At 40.3% G+C, this 16,108-nt stretch overlaps 1 protein-coding gene across 10 annotated transcripts in view; it reads right to left on the reverse strand.

Annotated features, from left to right (window-relative positions):
- Nucleotides 1-252: 252 nt before the first annotated feature.
- Nucleotides 253-16,108, reverse strand: part of LOC139447717 (serine/threonine-protein kinase 26-like) — a 78,446-nt gene continuing 62,590 nt past the window's right edge. For 4 of the 10 annotated variants that reach the window (XM_071229170.1, XM_071229169.1, XM_071229171.1 and 1 more), the window contains 7 exons: nt 13,694-13,813; nt 10,907-10,981; nt 8,132-8,218; nt 7,711-7,821; nt 5,014-5,118; nt 3,730-3,938; nt 253-3,299 (listed from right to left, as the gene is read on the reverse strand). In XM_071229170.1, coding sequence (XP_071085271.1) covers nt 3,290-3,299; nt 3,730-3,938; nt 5,014-5,118; nt 7,711-7,821; nt 8,132-8,218; nt 10,907-10,981; nt 13,694-13,813 — 717 coding nt within the window. In that variant the 3' untranslated portion in view covers nt 253-3,289. The remainder of the gene's footprint in view (nt 3,300-3,729; nt 3,939-5,013; nt 5,119-7,710; nt 7,822-8,131; nt 8,219-10,906; nt 10,982-13,693; nt 13,814-16,108) is intronic. The other 6 variants (XM_071229174.1, XM_071229172.1, XM_071229173.1 and 3 more) reach the window with 5 other exon arrangements.

Genomic DNA, 16,108 nt, shown 5'->3' on the forward strand with positions numbered 1-16,108 from the left:
GCAGTTCATCCCCGCTTCATACCCCCTTCCCCCCCCCCATACCACCCCGGCACCCCCCTACCTATACATACCACCCCAGCCAGGACACCCCCCCTACCTATACATACCACCCTGGCACCCCCCTACCTATACATACCACCCTGGCACCCCCTCCCTATACATACCACCCTGGCACCCCCTACCTATACATACCACCCAAGCCAGGACACCCCCCCTACCTATACATATCACCCCAGCCAGGACACCCCCCCTACCTATACATACCACCCTGGCACCCCCTACCTATACATACCACCCTGGCACCCCCTACCTATACATACCACGCCGGCCAGGACACCCCCGTACCTATACGTCCCACCTGTTACAACTGTCAGCCAACTACAGAGAGTGTGAGGTGGTGTTTTTATAATATTCCAGCCATACCATGTTGGGCTGACACCTCAAATTGGCTTCACACAGTGTATCCATGTGGGGATCAAACTCAGAAGTCAGTGAAACTAGAAAACACATTAACCACATGGCTACCACATCCGACAGCGGGCATTCTACAGAAACATACAAAGGTCCACTGAAGTCCTGCTTGTATCATGTCAGACAGGCTACTAATTTGTTCCATATCAGCGAGTAGAAAGGGTGTATGGATGAGGTCTCCGTTACTGGTTCACACAAGTTTCTAGACTTGCAACAACATGTCATATTCTGTTCACATACACTGTATGGTACTTGGCTTCATATGTTTAAGCTTTAAGAGGTTCCGTACACACACAACTTTGATAGTGTTTCATAACTTGCATTTCTAAATAAACTGTGGATTGAACTTAACTTGGTAAATCAAACTCAAAATTGAACATTGCCAACAAAATATAACCATATACAAGAAGAGCCATAAGCCTGAGTGTCCTGCACTTGTACAACATACGAAAAATGTAGCCATGGTGACAGTTTCCACCAATGTGTGTATCCATAGTGACAGCTGCCACCAATTTGTGCAACCATGGTGACAGCTTCCACCACTGTGTGTAACCATAGTGACAGCAGCCACCACTGTGTGTAACCATAGTGACAGCATCCACCACTGTGTGTAACCATAGTGACAGCAGCCACCAATGTGTGTATCCATAGTGACAGCTGCCACCAATTTGTGCAACCATGGTGACAGCTTCCACTACTGTGTGTAACCATATTGACAACTTCCACCAACTGTGTGTAACGATAGTGACAGCAGCCACCACTGTGTGTAACCATGGTGACAACTTCCACTACTGTGTGTAATCAACCAAAATGTGTGTAACCATAGTACCACCAATGTAACCACAGTGACTACTGGCGCTGTGTGTTACCAGTCACAATGGTCGAGTTGAGGTCCCAAAGCCACTTGGATACCACCCGATACCAACTGAGTAACCATAGCGACAGCTGCCACCGACGTGAATAGCCAAAGTGACACCTGATCCATCAGTTGAAACAGTAAAGAAAGAAGATATTTTCCCAACCCCCAGACATATACTACGAAATAGCTGCAGCTATTGGCACAAGGTGGCTAAATACGTTTCATAAATAAACCTGTAGATACAGAATGATTCCTATGACACAGATGCATCAGAGCTGAAGGTCTCACATATACAGCAATAGCACGGCAAAGATGACACCTGTAAAATCTGATACCGGAATTTCTACCCCTATCATAGTCACTTCCCTTTGACTTTGAACATGCACCATGGAGGCTGTTCCCTTATAAATACTGGAGTACAGTACCGTGAAGTGCTGGCCAGTGGGGTCACTTCGAAACGCAGCATCTTAGAAACGAGTATTTCAGGTAGGAAATTTTACTGTCCAAACCTTGACAAATGCGAGGCAAATCTACACAGTGGATTTAAGTGACGGACTGAGAAAGAGGTATCTCAATATGGTAATACTGGAATGCACTGCCAATACAGATGTGTGAGAGTTACCCCCCTTACATACATCCACTTAACTCTGGTTCATCACGGACTACCGATACATATCATTACATGATCGGCTACACTACGATATCACTGATTCATTGGAATACACATGTGCATGAAGTATACATACTGCTGTTGCATACAATAGATTGCAGTCAGGTTAACAATGGAGTTTACTTTGAGGATACCTATATGTTAGTATGGAATACAACATACACTCTTCCCCAATGGAACAAGTGGTGTTAGTAATTAAATTGGCTGCATTGTTTCCCTCGTTGACAGGAACCTGAATGTGATCACACACTGGCTGGTGTACGCCTAGTTCCTACAGAAGGTTGATGAATCGTTCACTGCGATCAACGTTTACGTCTCCATCCTCCTGCATGACAAAGGAACATCTAACACAAACATTTGCAAATACAAGCCGTAGTAGGCTTTGTGTTCAACTGTGATTGTCGAGGACGATCTGATCAGTCAGTTAGTCAGCACAGCATCAGCGTCTGATCCACCAGGTGACAATGATGATCTCGTAAGCACGGCATCAGCGTCTGATCCACCAGGTGACAATAACGATCTCGTAAGCATGGCATCAGCGTCTGATCCACCAGGTCAGAATGATGATCTCGTAAGCACGGCATCAGCGTCTGATCCACCAGGTGACAATAACGATCTCGTAAGCACGGCATCAGCATCTGATCCATCCCGCTTCTCATAAAGTGCGACAACAAATGGAATCAATGAAATAATCTACATTGGAAGATCTCAAGCTCATGTTTGGTCAACGCTCACATCATGGCACAATTCCACATGATCAAGCACAAATACATCTTGTGAATATTTGAGAGAAAACCTTCATAGACACCATTTCTTCCCAAGCAACAGTTCAAGGAGTACTGCTCCAACAAAACCTGTATGAAACACAAAAACGAGCACTATCCAACTTTGAACTCAACTGTTTCCATGGTATTGCTCTTTCTGCTGTTGTAGGGGACATCGCTTCCTACACAGGGGACATAACTCTTCCTATACAGGGGACATAACTCCTCCTATACAACTCATCACCACCAACAAGCTGATGAAGATGAAACCGCTGGCAATACAGAACAAAATCCAGGAGCCTGTTTCATGATCTCTGGTTAATCCCGGAGCGACGATGACATCTGCAGCTACTAAGTTTAGGAATGGTGTCGGTAGATGCAGACTGTTCATGTAACGTTCATGAGCTCCATCAGTCCACATCGGCATCAAGTCAGTAATTGGCGTAGTAGTTATCTTGGAATTGTCTATATACAGTGTAACAACAGTGCAGTAGGAGTTGTTACAGTCGCTCACTCAAGTTGGTCCTAGGAAGGTCTGCAAGGGAAATTGTGAAAATGTATTTTTTACTAATTTCATAATGGACGCTTCCTGTCAGAGAACAAAACGTGTCTGAAGTTTAGGTTTGGATGGCTACTTGAAACAAAACACATTCATTGAAGAAATGATTGATTGATTGCTGATTAATGCCTCACTCAGTGATATGCCAGCTATATGACGGCATCCAGTAACTAATCAAGTCTGGACCAGACAATCCAGTGATTGACATCATTAGCATTTGGAATTTCATAACATGCATCAACCAAGTCACTGAGCCTGACTACTTGATCTAGGTGTTCGCCGCTTATGACAAGCAAGAGTTCCTGAAGACCAATTCTAACCCAGATCATCACTGGGCTTGAAGAAATGAACTCACCTTTGTAGCTTACAAGAAACTTGAGGCTGACACAAATGTCCGTGCTCTCACCTTTTGACTTTGTCCACTGCCCGTCTAATGTCCATTTCACTCAAAGATGGTGTCCCTAAACGATTGAGTATCCCAGAGATGAGGTCATCAGCCAGCCCGGGACAGGACTTCTCAGCCAGATCAAATGCATTCTGCAACTCATCAATGGCCTCTGTTTTCTGGACGGGACGTCCCAGGCGCCTGTACTCATCGCGGTAGTCGTCCTTCAGCTGTCAGGGTCAGATGAGGGAATAAATGTAGGGATATTGAAAATAAAACATCCATGTGGCTTGGGTGACACTTACATTTGAACTTTTAGGTATAATTACTACAAAGTATTACAAAAAATTAAAAGAATGTCTTCTCAGATATATATCGCACTGACATGATTCATAAACACGCCACAGCCCTGTTTCACAAAGGGATCTTAGTGCTACGACTGTCTAGTGTCCATGTTAAAGTATGAGAGTTACGACCATCTTAGTGCTACGACTGTCATTTGTCGATGTTAAAGTATGAGAGTTACGATCATCTTAGTGCTACGACTGTCGTGTGTCATGTTAAAGTAGGAGAGTTACAATCATCTTAGTGCTACAACTGTCGTGTGTCGATGTTAAAGTATGGGAGTTACGATCATCTTAGTGCTACGACTGTCGTGTGTCGATGTTAAAGTATGGGAGTTACGATCATCTTAGTGCTACGACTGTCTTGTGTCGATGTTTAAGTATGAGAGTTACGATCATCTTAGTGCTACGACTGTCATTTGTCGATGTTAAAGTATGAGAGTTATGATCATCTTAGTGCTACGACTGTCATTTGTCGATGTTAAAGTATGAGAGTTACGATCATCTTAGTGCTACGACTGTCATTTGTCGATGTTAAAGTATGAGAGTTATGATCGTCTTAGTGCTACGACTGTCATTTGTCGATGTTAAAGTATGAGAGTTACGATCATCTTAACCCTACGATCGCTTTGTTGAACAGGGTCCTGATCAGGCAAACCAGTGACCTACCTTATGGTCACTCTGCATTATTTATTAGGTCTTTAATAGCCAAACCTCCATATGACTTTGTCTGTAGTTAAGGACTGTCAAACATTAAACCTCTGACTCGCCCACCCGTTTCTAACTTGGGTACAAGAAATAGAAATGAAGCAGGGCTTTTGTAGAGAAGCAGGAGGGGGATGAAAAACGAAGGATTGATCTAATACATTGTGAACAGCCATTTTGTCCAACCGATACACATCTGGTCAGCACAGATTCCAGTTCTAAGAGATGCTGAGCAGAGAACACTGAGGTGTCTCACCTGAGAGAGTGTGGGATGTATCGCACAGGTGAGAGTAGCCGACGGTGAAGGCTGGATGTCATTCTCCTTCTGTCTGGGCGGCTGAGGTGCATGCTGCTTGGCTTGCTGGAAGTTAGAGGACTTCCTGTTAGCATCACTGACAACAAACCTAAGTAAATGCGCATCTCTGATACAAGCAATTAACATGGTAGAAATATTATCTCTCCTCAAATAATGTTGATGTAAACATTTCATTTGATGTAATCTGAAAATAAATATTTGTACATACTTGAGAACAGACTGATGTTTGCATAACTTTACATGTATTTATGTAGAAACCTCTCATATTCAAGACATCCTGAGGTTTTAGAGCAAGAGAAGACTCACAGCATCCATTACCTTCCTTTTGGTAACAGTCAGGCATTCCTGCTGATGCACTTTGATAAACATCGACATGAGTGATGGGTGCATAATATGTTGCCTTGCCTTTCACCAATAACTAGCAGACTATATTATATACAATTTTTATTATCAGAAAAAACATGCATATTCTGTAGTATCTTACCAGTTCTCTTCAAGCACAAAAAACTCCCATCCCATCCTCACATCATGTATTCACCCAATCATTAAATGTTCCCCCATCCCATCTTGACATCTACCCATCCAATCTTGACATCTAACAATCCCATCTTGACATCTACCCATCCCATCTTGACATCTACCCATCCCATCTTGACATCTACCCATCCCATCTTGACATCTACACATCCCATCTTGACATCTACCCATCCCATCTTGACATCTACCCATCTCATCTTCAGTTGCTGGCACATGTATCTATTTTTCACATACACATTACATATTCATATAAAAAACACCTATGACTAGAAAGGTCAAAAGCTATTAATTTACCATATGTTAACAAAGTCTGACCCATCCATCCAGACAAACATACAGAATGCCACACCCAAATACTAAGAAGTCAACATATTTGTCGAAAATTAATCTCAGCATTGTACCCAATAACATACTCTTAGTTTGTATTGTCAAAAGGTCTGCGACACTGAACAAAAGAACTTTAAAAGAATGATCAAACCCCTCCCTCCACAAATGTACTTTTACACAACGGTTAACTTCTACCATCAATGACAATTGCATTAGCACACTGACAAAGATTTTCAAGGCATACTTCCCTGAATTGAACTCATGTCAATAGAGAAGCTTAATGCTACCACACCCAACCCCAGCTGAATGTATTCCGCTTCATGGATCGATCACTTGCCCAGTGTGTGAACACCGCCTGTACACCAGGACCTATGATGGTCTGTGTATTTGTGTTGAGTGGGTATAGGGGTTTAGTATGTTAATCAGCTGACTGAAGAGTATATAGGTTGTAAGGTTGTTAGTACAAAGAGTACATGTGTTTCGGAAGCATGGATATATGTACGAACCTCCGTTCTAAAGCCAGAGCTTGAAACAGAACCAGCCTGCCAGTCCGTTCGGGACAACGAGGCAAAATAATAAACTACTGTTTCCAGGGACCAGACCAACCCAGCATTTCACTTACAACACAGAATCTTTTAAAAAACTCACAAATTATATTCTACATATGTTACTTACTGGCGACCAATCTTTGTAAAGGGAGTCGAACAGAATAATTTTAACAAAAAATAACAACTTTTGAACTGTGGTGAGATTAATAAGTCTATTCAACATCTGTCTTTTCAGTGCATTCACTTTAAGTGCACTTGTTATCAACAAATTAAGGTGACCCAAGAAATACATATTTTTCAACAGGGCAAGACACTTGTTACACACAAACAGCAGCCAAGAAATGATCTTGTCAATATTCTTAACTGTGAGAAACATTTGAAAGAGAAGATAGAAAACTGTGTGTGAGATTGTTGATTGTGACGCTGTATTAACCTGGGTGTAAACAAGGTTGCGTGAAGAAATGACAATATAGATACTGGCCAACAAGGGAGGTCACTCTCACTTGACCACCACACTTGTAATGACTAGATAATATTAACTGATACCAGTACTCTAAGGTTCGTATCACAGGCCAATATATACCTGCCAATATTTGTGTTAGTGTTGTGTATCTACATTTTTACGAGGACATTTGTAGAAGAAATATCATGTAGTTATGTGGGTTTGTGAATACATAGCTGCCAACTTTCCTCAATTACATTTAGTAGTCTGTTACGATCTTCTGGTGGGACTCAATAATGACCATATTCTACAGTACAATACAGCCATGTGATTCCAAAACTCTGTTGAAAAATTAATCACTTAGTTTCTATTTCGACAACAGCAACTCTCCATAACAAAAGTGGAGCGTCTTTATTGGACGAATGCCATACCGTAAATAGACTTCGTATCAGTTGATAAACAAGACAGGTCTGTAGCAGACATTGTAAGGCTAAAAAATGACCCCCGCCCCCCTCCCAGCTTACCATGTCCTTGTGACTTTTGTTCTCATAGCTTGGCCTATTTTTCGTATGAATTTCATAACAAATACGAAATGTTGGGGACAGTTGGCAGTGATGTGAGTGTATACAAGGGGTAAGCATGCAGTGCTGCAACCAGGCAGACAGTGGATGTCCAAGTGCCGACATTCTGGATGTACGAGGATGGAAGCAGGAACTCAAGTGGCAGGACGAGTTGGTTGGCTAGAGCAGGATACACGTACATGCGGACAAGAAAACAACTTACATTGGAATACCCATGTGGTGGACGGCCATACTGAGGTGGCGGGGTAGGCCGGGGATTGGAATGGCTATTGTTTGGCATATCGTATTGAGATTTAGGCCTCATGGCGTAACGCTGAAGGCAAATTGAACAGTTGTTAGCCAGGTAACTGGGCACTATTGTTTGCATTTCGTTCCAAATACATAATGCTCTAAGAATTTCACCATCAGAAGTAGTTTCTGTTATGATGTAAATGAATTTATTTGATGGAGGAATTTACAAAGTACTGTACACTTTATCTAAAACAATGGCACAAGATGAACTTCCAAAGGTATCTTTCATCAATTCGTTTGATGAGGAATTTACAAAGTTTGTCACTTTATCTATAACAAAGGTAACTGTTTACAAGAGCTATACAACAGGAGTGGTCTCCCCTATAACTTACTTCCTGTTGAGGGGGTGTATTATATTTGGGTGGTGTGACAGGCTGAGCAATGTCCGACCGACTACGGAGATGTTTAGAGCCTTGGGACTGGAAGAAGATGAACCGGTCAAAATGCAAAAAAACACCACAACCAGGATGACTCCCCAGGTATTGAGCTAACAGTCAGAAACAGTACTGCGAGGTTACTGCTCTACCATGATGTGATTGGTTAATGACAATAGTGTTACACTGGCATATACAAAGCTACAACACTGAATAAGACAACATCGCACAGGTCATGCCACACAATATCAGTGCACATACATTGCATCAATAAAAAAACACTTGGAGTTTCAGAAGGAATAAATTCTTAACACTTAACAAATAAATTATCTAAAAATAAGAGAGCAAATTAACATGGAGATTGACTTCTAGTTGGTGAACAGCAACTTAGTATGGCCTCCTCCCTAGTTTACTGAGAGAAGGTGACCGAATGGTGATATAAAGCAACTTCTAAGCAGACATTGGCTTTGACAAAGAACAGAAGAGCTGCGTCCTTTTTTCTTTTAAATAGCAAGCAACCATTCAGCTATCTACTTCAGTGAGTGAGTGAGTATGGTTTTACGCCGCTTTTAGCAATATTCCAGCAATATCAAGGCGGGGGACACCAGAAATGGACTTCATGCATTGATCCCATGTCGGGAATCGAACCCGAGTCTTTGGCGTGACGAGCGAACGCTTTAACCACTAGGCTACCGAGCACCCTGTTATCTACTTGAACCAGAGGTAGGTGTGAGTATGTATTCCATGCCTAGCCTGTCCCTGATGATACGATGTACAACACTGGGTACGTGGATGATAACACTTATTATCCTGTACAATGTATAATACTGGGTATGTGGATGATAACACTGATTATCCTGTACAATGTATAGCACTGGGTATGTGGATGATAACACTGATTATCCTGTACAATGTATAATACTGGGTATGTGGATGATAACACTGATTATCCTGTATAATGTATAATAGTGGGTATGTGGATGATAACACTGATTATCCTGTACAATGTATAATACTGGGTATGTGGATGATAACACTGATTATCCTGTACAATGTATAATAGTGGGTATGTGGATGATAACACTGATTATCCTGTATAGAGTATAATACAGAGTATGTGGATGATAACACTTATTATCCTGTACAATGTATAGCACTGGGTATGTGGATGATAACACTGATTATCCTGTACAATGTATAGCACTGGGTATGAGGATGATAACACTGATTATCCTTTACAATGTATAATATTGAGTATGTGGATGTTAACAATGATTATCCTATACTATGTATAATACTTGGTTTGTAGATGATTACAGAGATTACTGATGCTATGAATGTCTGTATATACAAGAGACACACTGTTAATATACTACATAACATTGGTATCAGTGATGAAGAACAAAATGAACAGTTAGGCAAAGGTTAGAGAACAACAGATTGTTATGACACACAATATTGTGCTGGTAGGATTAAATATAAAAAATCCAACTTTCCACACATTAGCAATATGATCCCGATCCTTAAAATGAATTATTCCAGCAACACGGCAGCTAAAATTCATGAGGATTCCGGAAAGCATTGTCAATACTTCACAGACTTTCTCTACACTATGCTCCGCCATCACAGGCGAACACATACGGCCAGTATGCGATGAAGTTGCTTTTTAACCCATGAATCAAATCACAGCCTGGTTCAAGTGAGAGAGAAACTAGCGAGTGTTCTGACCAATGACCTCTCAGGTTACATCGGGAAGAATACAAACATGGTGGTAAAGACCTTTGGGTTCCAAAACACTTTTTGTAAAGTCACTTATGCAAATGCTTTGAGAAGATCCGGGGTAGAATAGGTCTTCAGCAACCCATGCTTGTCGTAAAAGGCGACTATTCTTGTCGTTAGAGGCGACTAACAGGATCCGGTGGTCAGGCTTGCTGACTTGGTTGATGCGTGTCATTGTATCCCAATTGCGTGGATCGATGCTTATGATGTCAATCACTGGATTGTCTGGTCCAGACTTGATTATTTACAGACCACCGTCATCTTGCTGGAATATTGCTGAGTGCGGCGTTAAACATCAAACATCAAACAAAACAAGCAAATGCTTGAACGAGCTAAAGAGAGGTAGGTCTTCTCTTCAAAAACTATATTAGCACACTCAGCAATAGTTTCTACTTAAACCCAAAGGCAATGGTAGGGTTTGAGAAAATAGATGCACGTGACAACTTGACTACATATTGGCCGTATATATTCAAGGGTGCCATAGTGTAAACAAACCTGTGAACTTGATGATGCATTCCAGAAAGAGGTTCTATAAGTGGTTTAATGTCATAAAACATCTGGAACCATCTGACGGCATCCATGAAAGTACAACATTCATGGTGCCGTACAGACAAGAGGGTAACAGTCACAGTGAGTAGGAAGAAAGAAGTATTAAGGCAAAATTGTAAATCATTTCACATTGCAAGGATGGAAGTGTTGGAAAAGGCACAGTGAAAACAAGCTTTTATTGCCATCTTAAATTAAAAGGTCATTACAATCAAGCAATGGCATAAAAGATGTAGTGACATCGATCTTAGCGTAAATACTTTAAAAGCAAATTATGCTGGCAATTTGAAATCACTGCTATGCAACAAAACACGATCTGTGAAAAAACAATTGAACACAAAATGTCAACACAAATAGATGCAAAATGTTGTGCCATAGTGTGGCAAGGGTAAAATTTGGTTAACTTACGAAATCATTTTGGGACTCTGTCAAAACAGGGGCAGACTCACTTCGACCATGATTAACTTGACCACCACTGACATGCTAGAAGAGAGCAGCAAGATATGGTCAACACTAGCACATGCCTGAGGGAGGGGGAGGGAGGGGCAGGGAGGGGCGGGGTAGAGGGGATAGGGAGGGGGAGAAAGAGAAAACACACAGTAGGCATAATGAGAGGGCAATAAAACACATACTGCTATGGTGACATTTGGAAGAAAAACAATATTCAATCAGAACACATTAACAAACCAAAACATTCACGATATAAAAAACCCTAAAAGGAAAAGCATTATTCACCCAAAATAATGCAGTGAAACATGGGAGTGAGTGAGTGTGTTTGTGTTAATGACGCTTTAAACAGTATTCCAGTTATATCAGGGCGTGTCAGCTTGCAGTGGGTTAGAGACTGAAGTGATGCAGGTCTCAGACAGATACCACTTTGGTGAAACCCACGGGTATGGCTCTGAAGAACCTAGAAACATAATCGGCATGTAAAGTCTGTAAAGGCTCTATCGCTGGTAGCATTATTTCAGCCTTGACCTTGACTTTGTTCCACAAAAGCATGACGCTATGAAGGTCAACTCAAATACTTACAATCATGACAATAGTCGTAGTGCTAGGTTTGCATTGTGGAACGGACTTGAGCCTTATTCCACAACAAGATCCTAGTGCTAAGGTGATCGGAACTTTACCATAGACTTAAGACAGTCGTAGCACTAAGTAGACTGCTTTGAAGAACAGGAGACTGTGTCTGGACTCTTTCACTTCACAAGTGTCCAATTCTCATTACCCTGTGTCACATTGAGATCTTGCCATCATAAGCACCCTGGCCTCATTCCGCTAAGGGATCCCACCACTAAGGTGATGGTAACTCCCATGCCTTAACATATACCTACGCCAGTCATGTACTGAGATGCTTTGTGGGACGGAGCCTGCAGCAGTACAAAGTGCATATCTACAGTACTGCACATGGGCTGAGCAGAAAAACCATCTTGTATGGTACTTGTATAACTGTATTCATCAGTTTTCATAACCATGGTAACAGTGCATTGTAACGTTCAAACAGTTTAACTTGTGCATGTCTGCCCTCTCATTATGCTTGTTAGCAAAGGGGCTGATGGGGGCAACAGGAGGTTAATCAAAGGAAACAATAATGATTAAACCAGAAAAAACAAACATATTATAAGAAACAATCAGAAATAAATCAAGGAAAGGTATGAAAGATTAAATTCATGCACATGCATATGTATGATATTTAAAACAAATTATAAATAATCACCGAGTTCAGTTTAAACACCTGTCATTTAATATTCTTAATAAAAACAAAATTATCTTAGCATCATGAAAAGAAACCAACAAAATTCAAACACTAAACAATATATTCTGAACCAAACAAGGTAGGGATCATGACTATTTGGGGGGATATTTGACTCCAACAAATATGTCCCCCCAATATTCATGAACCCTCACCTGTTTTCTTCAGTCTGTTACATATGAAGCATGCATGGAGATGGAGAATAATGAGTTAGCTGGGTTCAGTCTACTACGTACAATATCTAGTGCTACCAGAAAGTTAAAATAGGGAATATACACATCATATTAACTCTATTCAATAAAGGTATACATCAACTATGGTTTTCAATACTGATAGTTTCCTTATATAAAATATTGATGTACATTCTGTCAGTAGTCCAGTGAGAGGGATGTGATTGCTGCCTGTTAAAATACACTTCCTTCAAACTAATACCTTCACCGTAATGCATGGTATTATAAGCTGCTATCTCAATGCATCCAAGTTATATTTCAGGGTTTCGAGGGTAAAAGTACATCAAACACTTTATACAAACCATGAAATTGAAAATCATAATTTTTAGGCCACAATAAATTCTTCACTTGTTCCAATTTATTTTTACTAAATTTATTTTTTCTTTCACAGTGACATTTTTTTTATCAAAGATTTAGTTAATAGCTCTAATATCGCTGCCACAAAAAATACCAAAACAAAAACATCGGGCTCTGATAAAGAACAAGTTCTTCATCTGTTGTTGCCTTTTCTCGTAAGCGTGCATCGTGCCAAACTACAAATCAGTGCAGTCTATGTGTTTCTACAGGTGCAGTATGTAGTGATGGCAAGGAAGAGTCTCTGATTCAGCTACGCGATATTCCAATCGGTGGATGTGGGTTATGCACTAAAGAGGACATACGTTATTTTACATCCAAACCCATTTTCCCCTCTATCAAATGAAGTGTGACTACACAGGGACACCTAGTGGCCATTTGATCAACTGAAAGTTAACCCTCCAACCACAACAGGAAAGGCTGGGTACTGTGGTTAAAGGGTTCATGATGTTGGGCAACACTGAGGGTTAATAGAAGTCTTTACTGTGACACTATTGTGAACAGCAGTGTTGGGCAAGTGTTTTGTGGTGCAGTCAGTATGAATGTTGTGTGTACATAACTGATGCTGCAAGCAACTCTCAAATGACCCCCAAATAAAAATATATTCACCAAGAAATAATCTGGCTCAACATTAGGGAATGAGCCAACTTGAAAATTGCAAACAATTTGTTCTGATTTTCAGTATTTCTCAAATGTAAATATAAACATATATATAAGAAATGTGAGTGTTACTTTGCAACCATTAAACAGTATATGTCATTGAGTGGTGATTAATGAACCAATAGTAGAGGTTATATAAGGGTTACTACTCGTATCACCTTGACAGGGAATACGAGCATATATGAGCACGCAACTTACTTGTACTGGGCCTGGATACAGGTTATGGGCAGAGTGCGGTTTTTGCCCTACGCCCATACCATAAGGTTTGGGGTATGGAGGAGGAGGCATATCTTGCTTAAACCCCCGACCACGATTGTTCTGGAAAAATGTGGCTCAACAATATACAAGTTTCTCACATACACACTTATGTTACATACATCTTATTCTACACAGCAGACAACAAGACAGTTGATTCAAAGTAAGGAAGAGTTGGTTTTCAACTTAATTTTTAACAGCATGAAATAAGTTATAAAAATTATGGTATTTATATATTATATAAATAGTCCTTTTACTGTTAATCAACTTTGTGATATGTTATAGGGATACATAGGCAGTATCACACATGTTCACAGCAAACAAACGCAAGGGAGAAACAGAAACACACAAGGTCAAGGTTAATTCAACTAAGGGAGATCACTCTCAACTTTGTCCATAACCAATTGATCCATCAATGGATCCAGTTGAAAGATTGGAACACTTTTCCAAAAAGGGTAGCTCAACTTACATTGTTTTGAATTTTCAAATTCAAATCAATATTAGCTTTTGTAGTTTCAAAGAGCAATTACTGAATATTCCTTTAGGATGCAATTTTGCGGCTATTCATAGTGACCATCATTTTGAAGAGATTTGTCATTGGGTTAAACATAATGATCATTATGAAGGCCATTAGGAAACAAACACAGACAACATAACCTTTATAACAGTAAATAGACACAACAAAGTAAGGTGTTGCAAGCGGATGTCATTTCAAGAGGGAAATATAACAGAGGAAGTATGAGGAGATATACTAACAAAATGTACAGAACAAAATCAAACAATATGACATGAAGGGTAAGTTGGATAATAAGTTTCTGGTTAATTGTAGACTGCATTTGATTTGAGCATATGGAACATATGTTGACCTGAAGTTATTCTGTTCTGAGTGAATAAATAATCTTTCTTCCATGGAAGCAATTTCTGCAGACTGTTCATCTACTGGGAAATTCCTCTGTAGAAGACACTTTAGAAGCTGGAGCTGAGCAATGGTTCCTGATATCTGAACTTACAGGGTTAAGCTAAATCCGACACTCACACTAACATCTGAACTTACAGGGTTAAGCTAAATCCGACACTCACACTAACATCTGAACTTACAGGGTTAAGCTAAATCCGACACTCACTAACGTCTGCACTTACGAGCTTAAGCTAAATACATCACTCACACTAACATTTGAACTAAGGGGGTTAAGCTAAATCCAACACATACACTAACATCTGAACTTACGGGGGTTAAGCTAAATCCAACACTCATTAACATCTGAACTTATGGGGTTAAGCTAAATCCTACACTCACTAACATCTGAACTTAAGGGGTTAAGCTAAATCCAACACTCACTAACATCTGAACTTACGGGGTTAAGCTAAATCCGACACTCACACTAACATCTGAACTTACAGGGTTAAGCTAAATCCATCACTCACACTAACATCTGAACTTACGGGGGTTAAGCTAAATCCAACACTCACACTAACATCTGAACTTACAGGGTTAAGCTAAATCCGACACTCACACTAACATCTGAACTTACAGGGTTAAGCTAAATCCATCACTCACACTAACATCTGAACTTACGGGGGTTGAGCTAAATCCGACACTCACACTAACATCTGAACTTACGGGGTTAAGCTAAATCCAACACTCACACCAACATCAGAACATACAGGGTTAAGCTAAATCCAACACTCACACTAACATCTGAACTTATGGGGTTAAGCTAAATCCAACACTCACACCAACATCAGAACATACAGGGTTAGCTTAATCCAACACACTGATATCTGAACTTACGATATCTGTGTCTATCTCACAACAGAGTTCTACAGTGACGTAAAGTGTCCGTCTCACAACAGACTGGTGTTTGTTTCTAAGCTGTTAGGATCATTTTGACACAAGGACCGGAGGAGGAGGATGAAATGCACAGTATGAGATCGGATAAGTCTTTCAGAAATATGTTTTCTGGTTTGAACACTGTCAGTTCAAAATGAAATTTCAAGATATCAGATACTCAATGACACCAACAAATCTAAAAGAAATGGTTGTCAACTTACTTAAGAACCGACTTCAACATTGTTTACGTGTATGTACAAACGTCATAACAGGTGTGCACACGATGTAAATCCTCATAGATTTCTGCCAAGTGCACACACCTGTTCACACACCCTATCTTTATAACACAAGCAGCAGAAAGAAGTCTTCCTTTTTCCCAGTGTTTTAACATGTTGTTTTCCACTGTGTATATTTTGTTGTCTTAGCTTACTTAACTCCAATTGAAAAGTCTCAAAGAAAAATCTCACTGTCAAAATGAAATCATTCACTCACATGTCAACCAACAACTGTAAATTTACTGAATATTA

Source organism: Haliotis cracherodii, unplaced genomic scaffold (assembly GCF_022045235.1).
Source record: "Haliotis cracherodii isolate W230 unplaced genomic scaffold, xgHalCrac1.p SCAF_7, whole genome shotgun sequence".
In the NCBI taxonomy this organism is placed as follows: Eukaryota; Metazoa; Mollusca; class Gastropoda; order Lepetellida; family Haliotidae; genus Haliotis; species Haliotis cracherodii.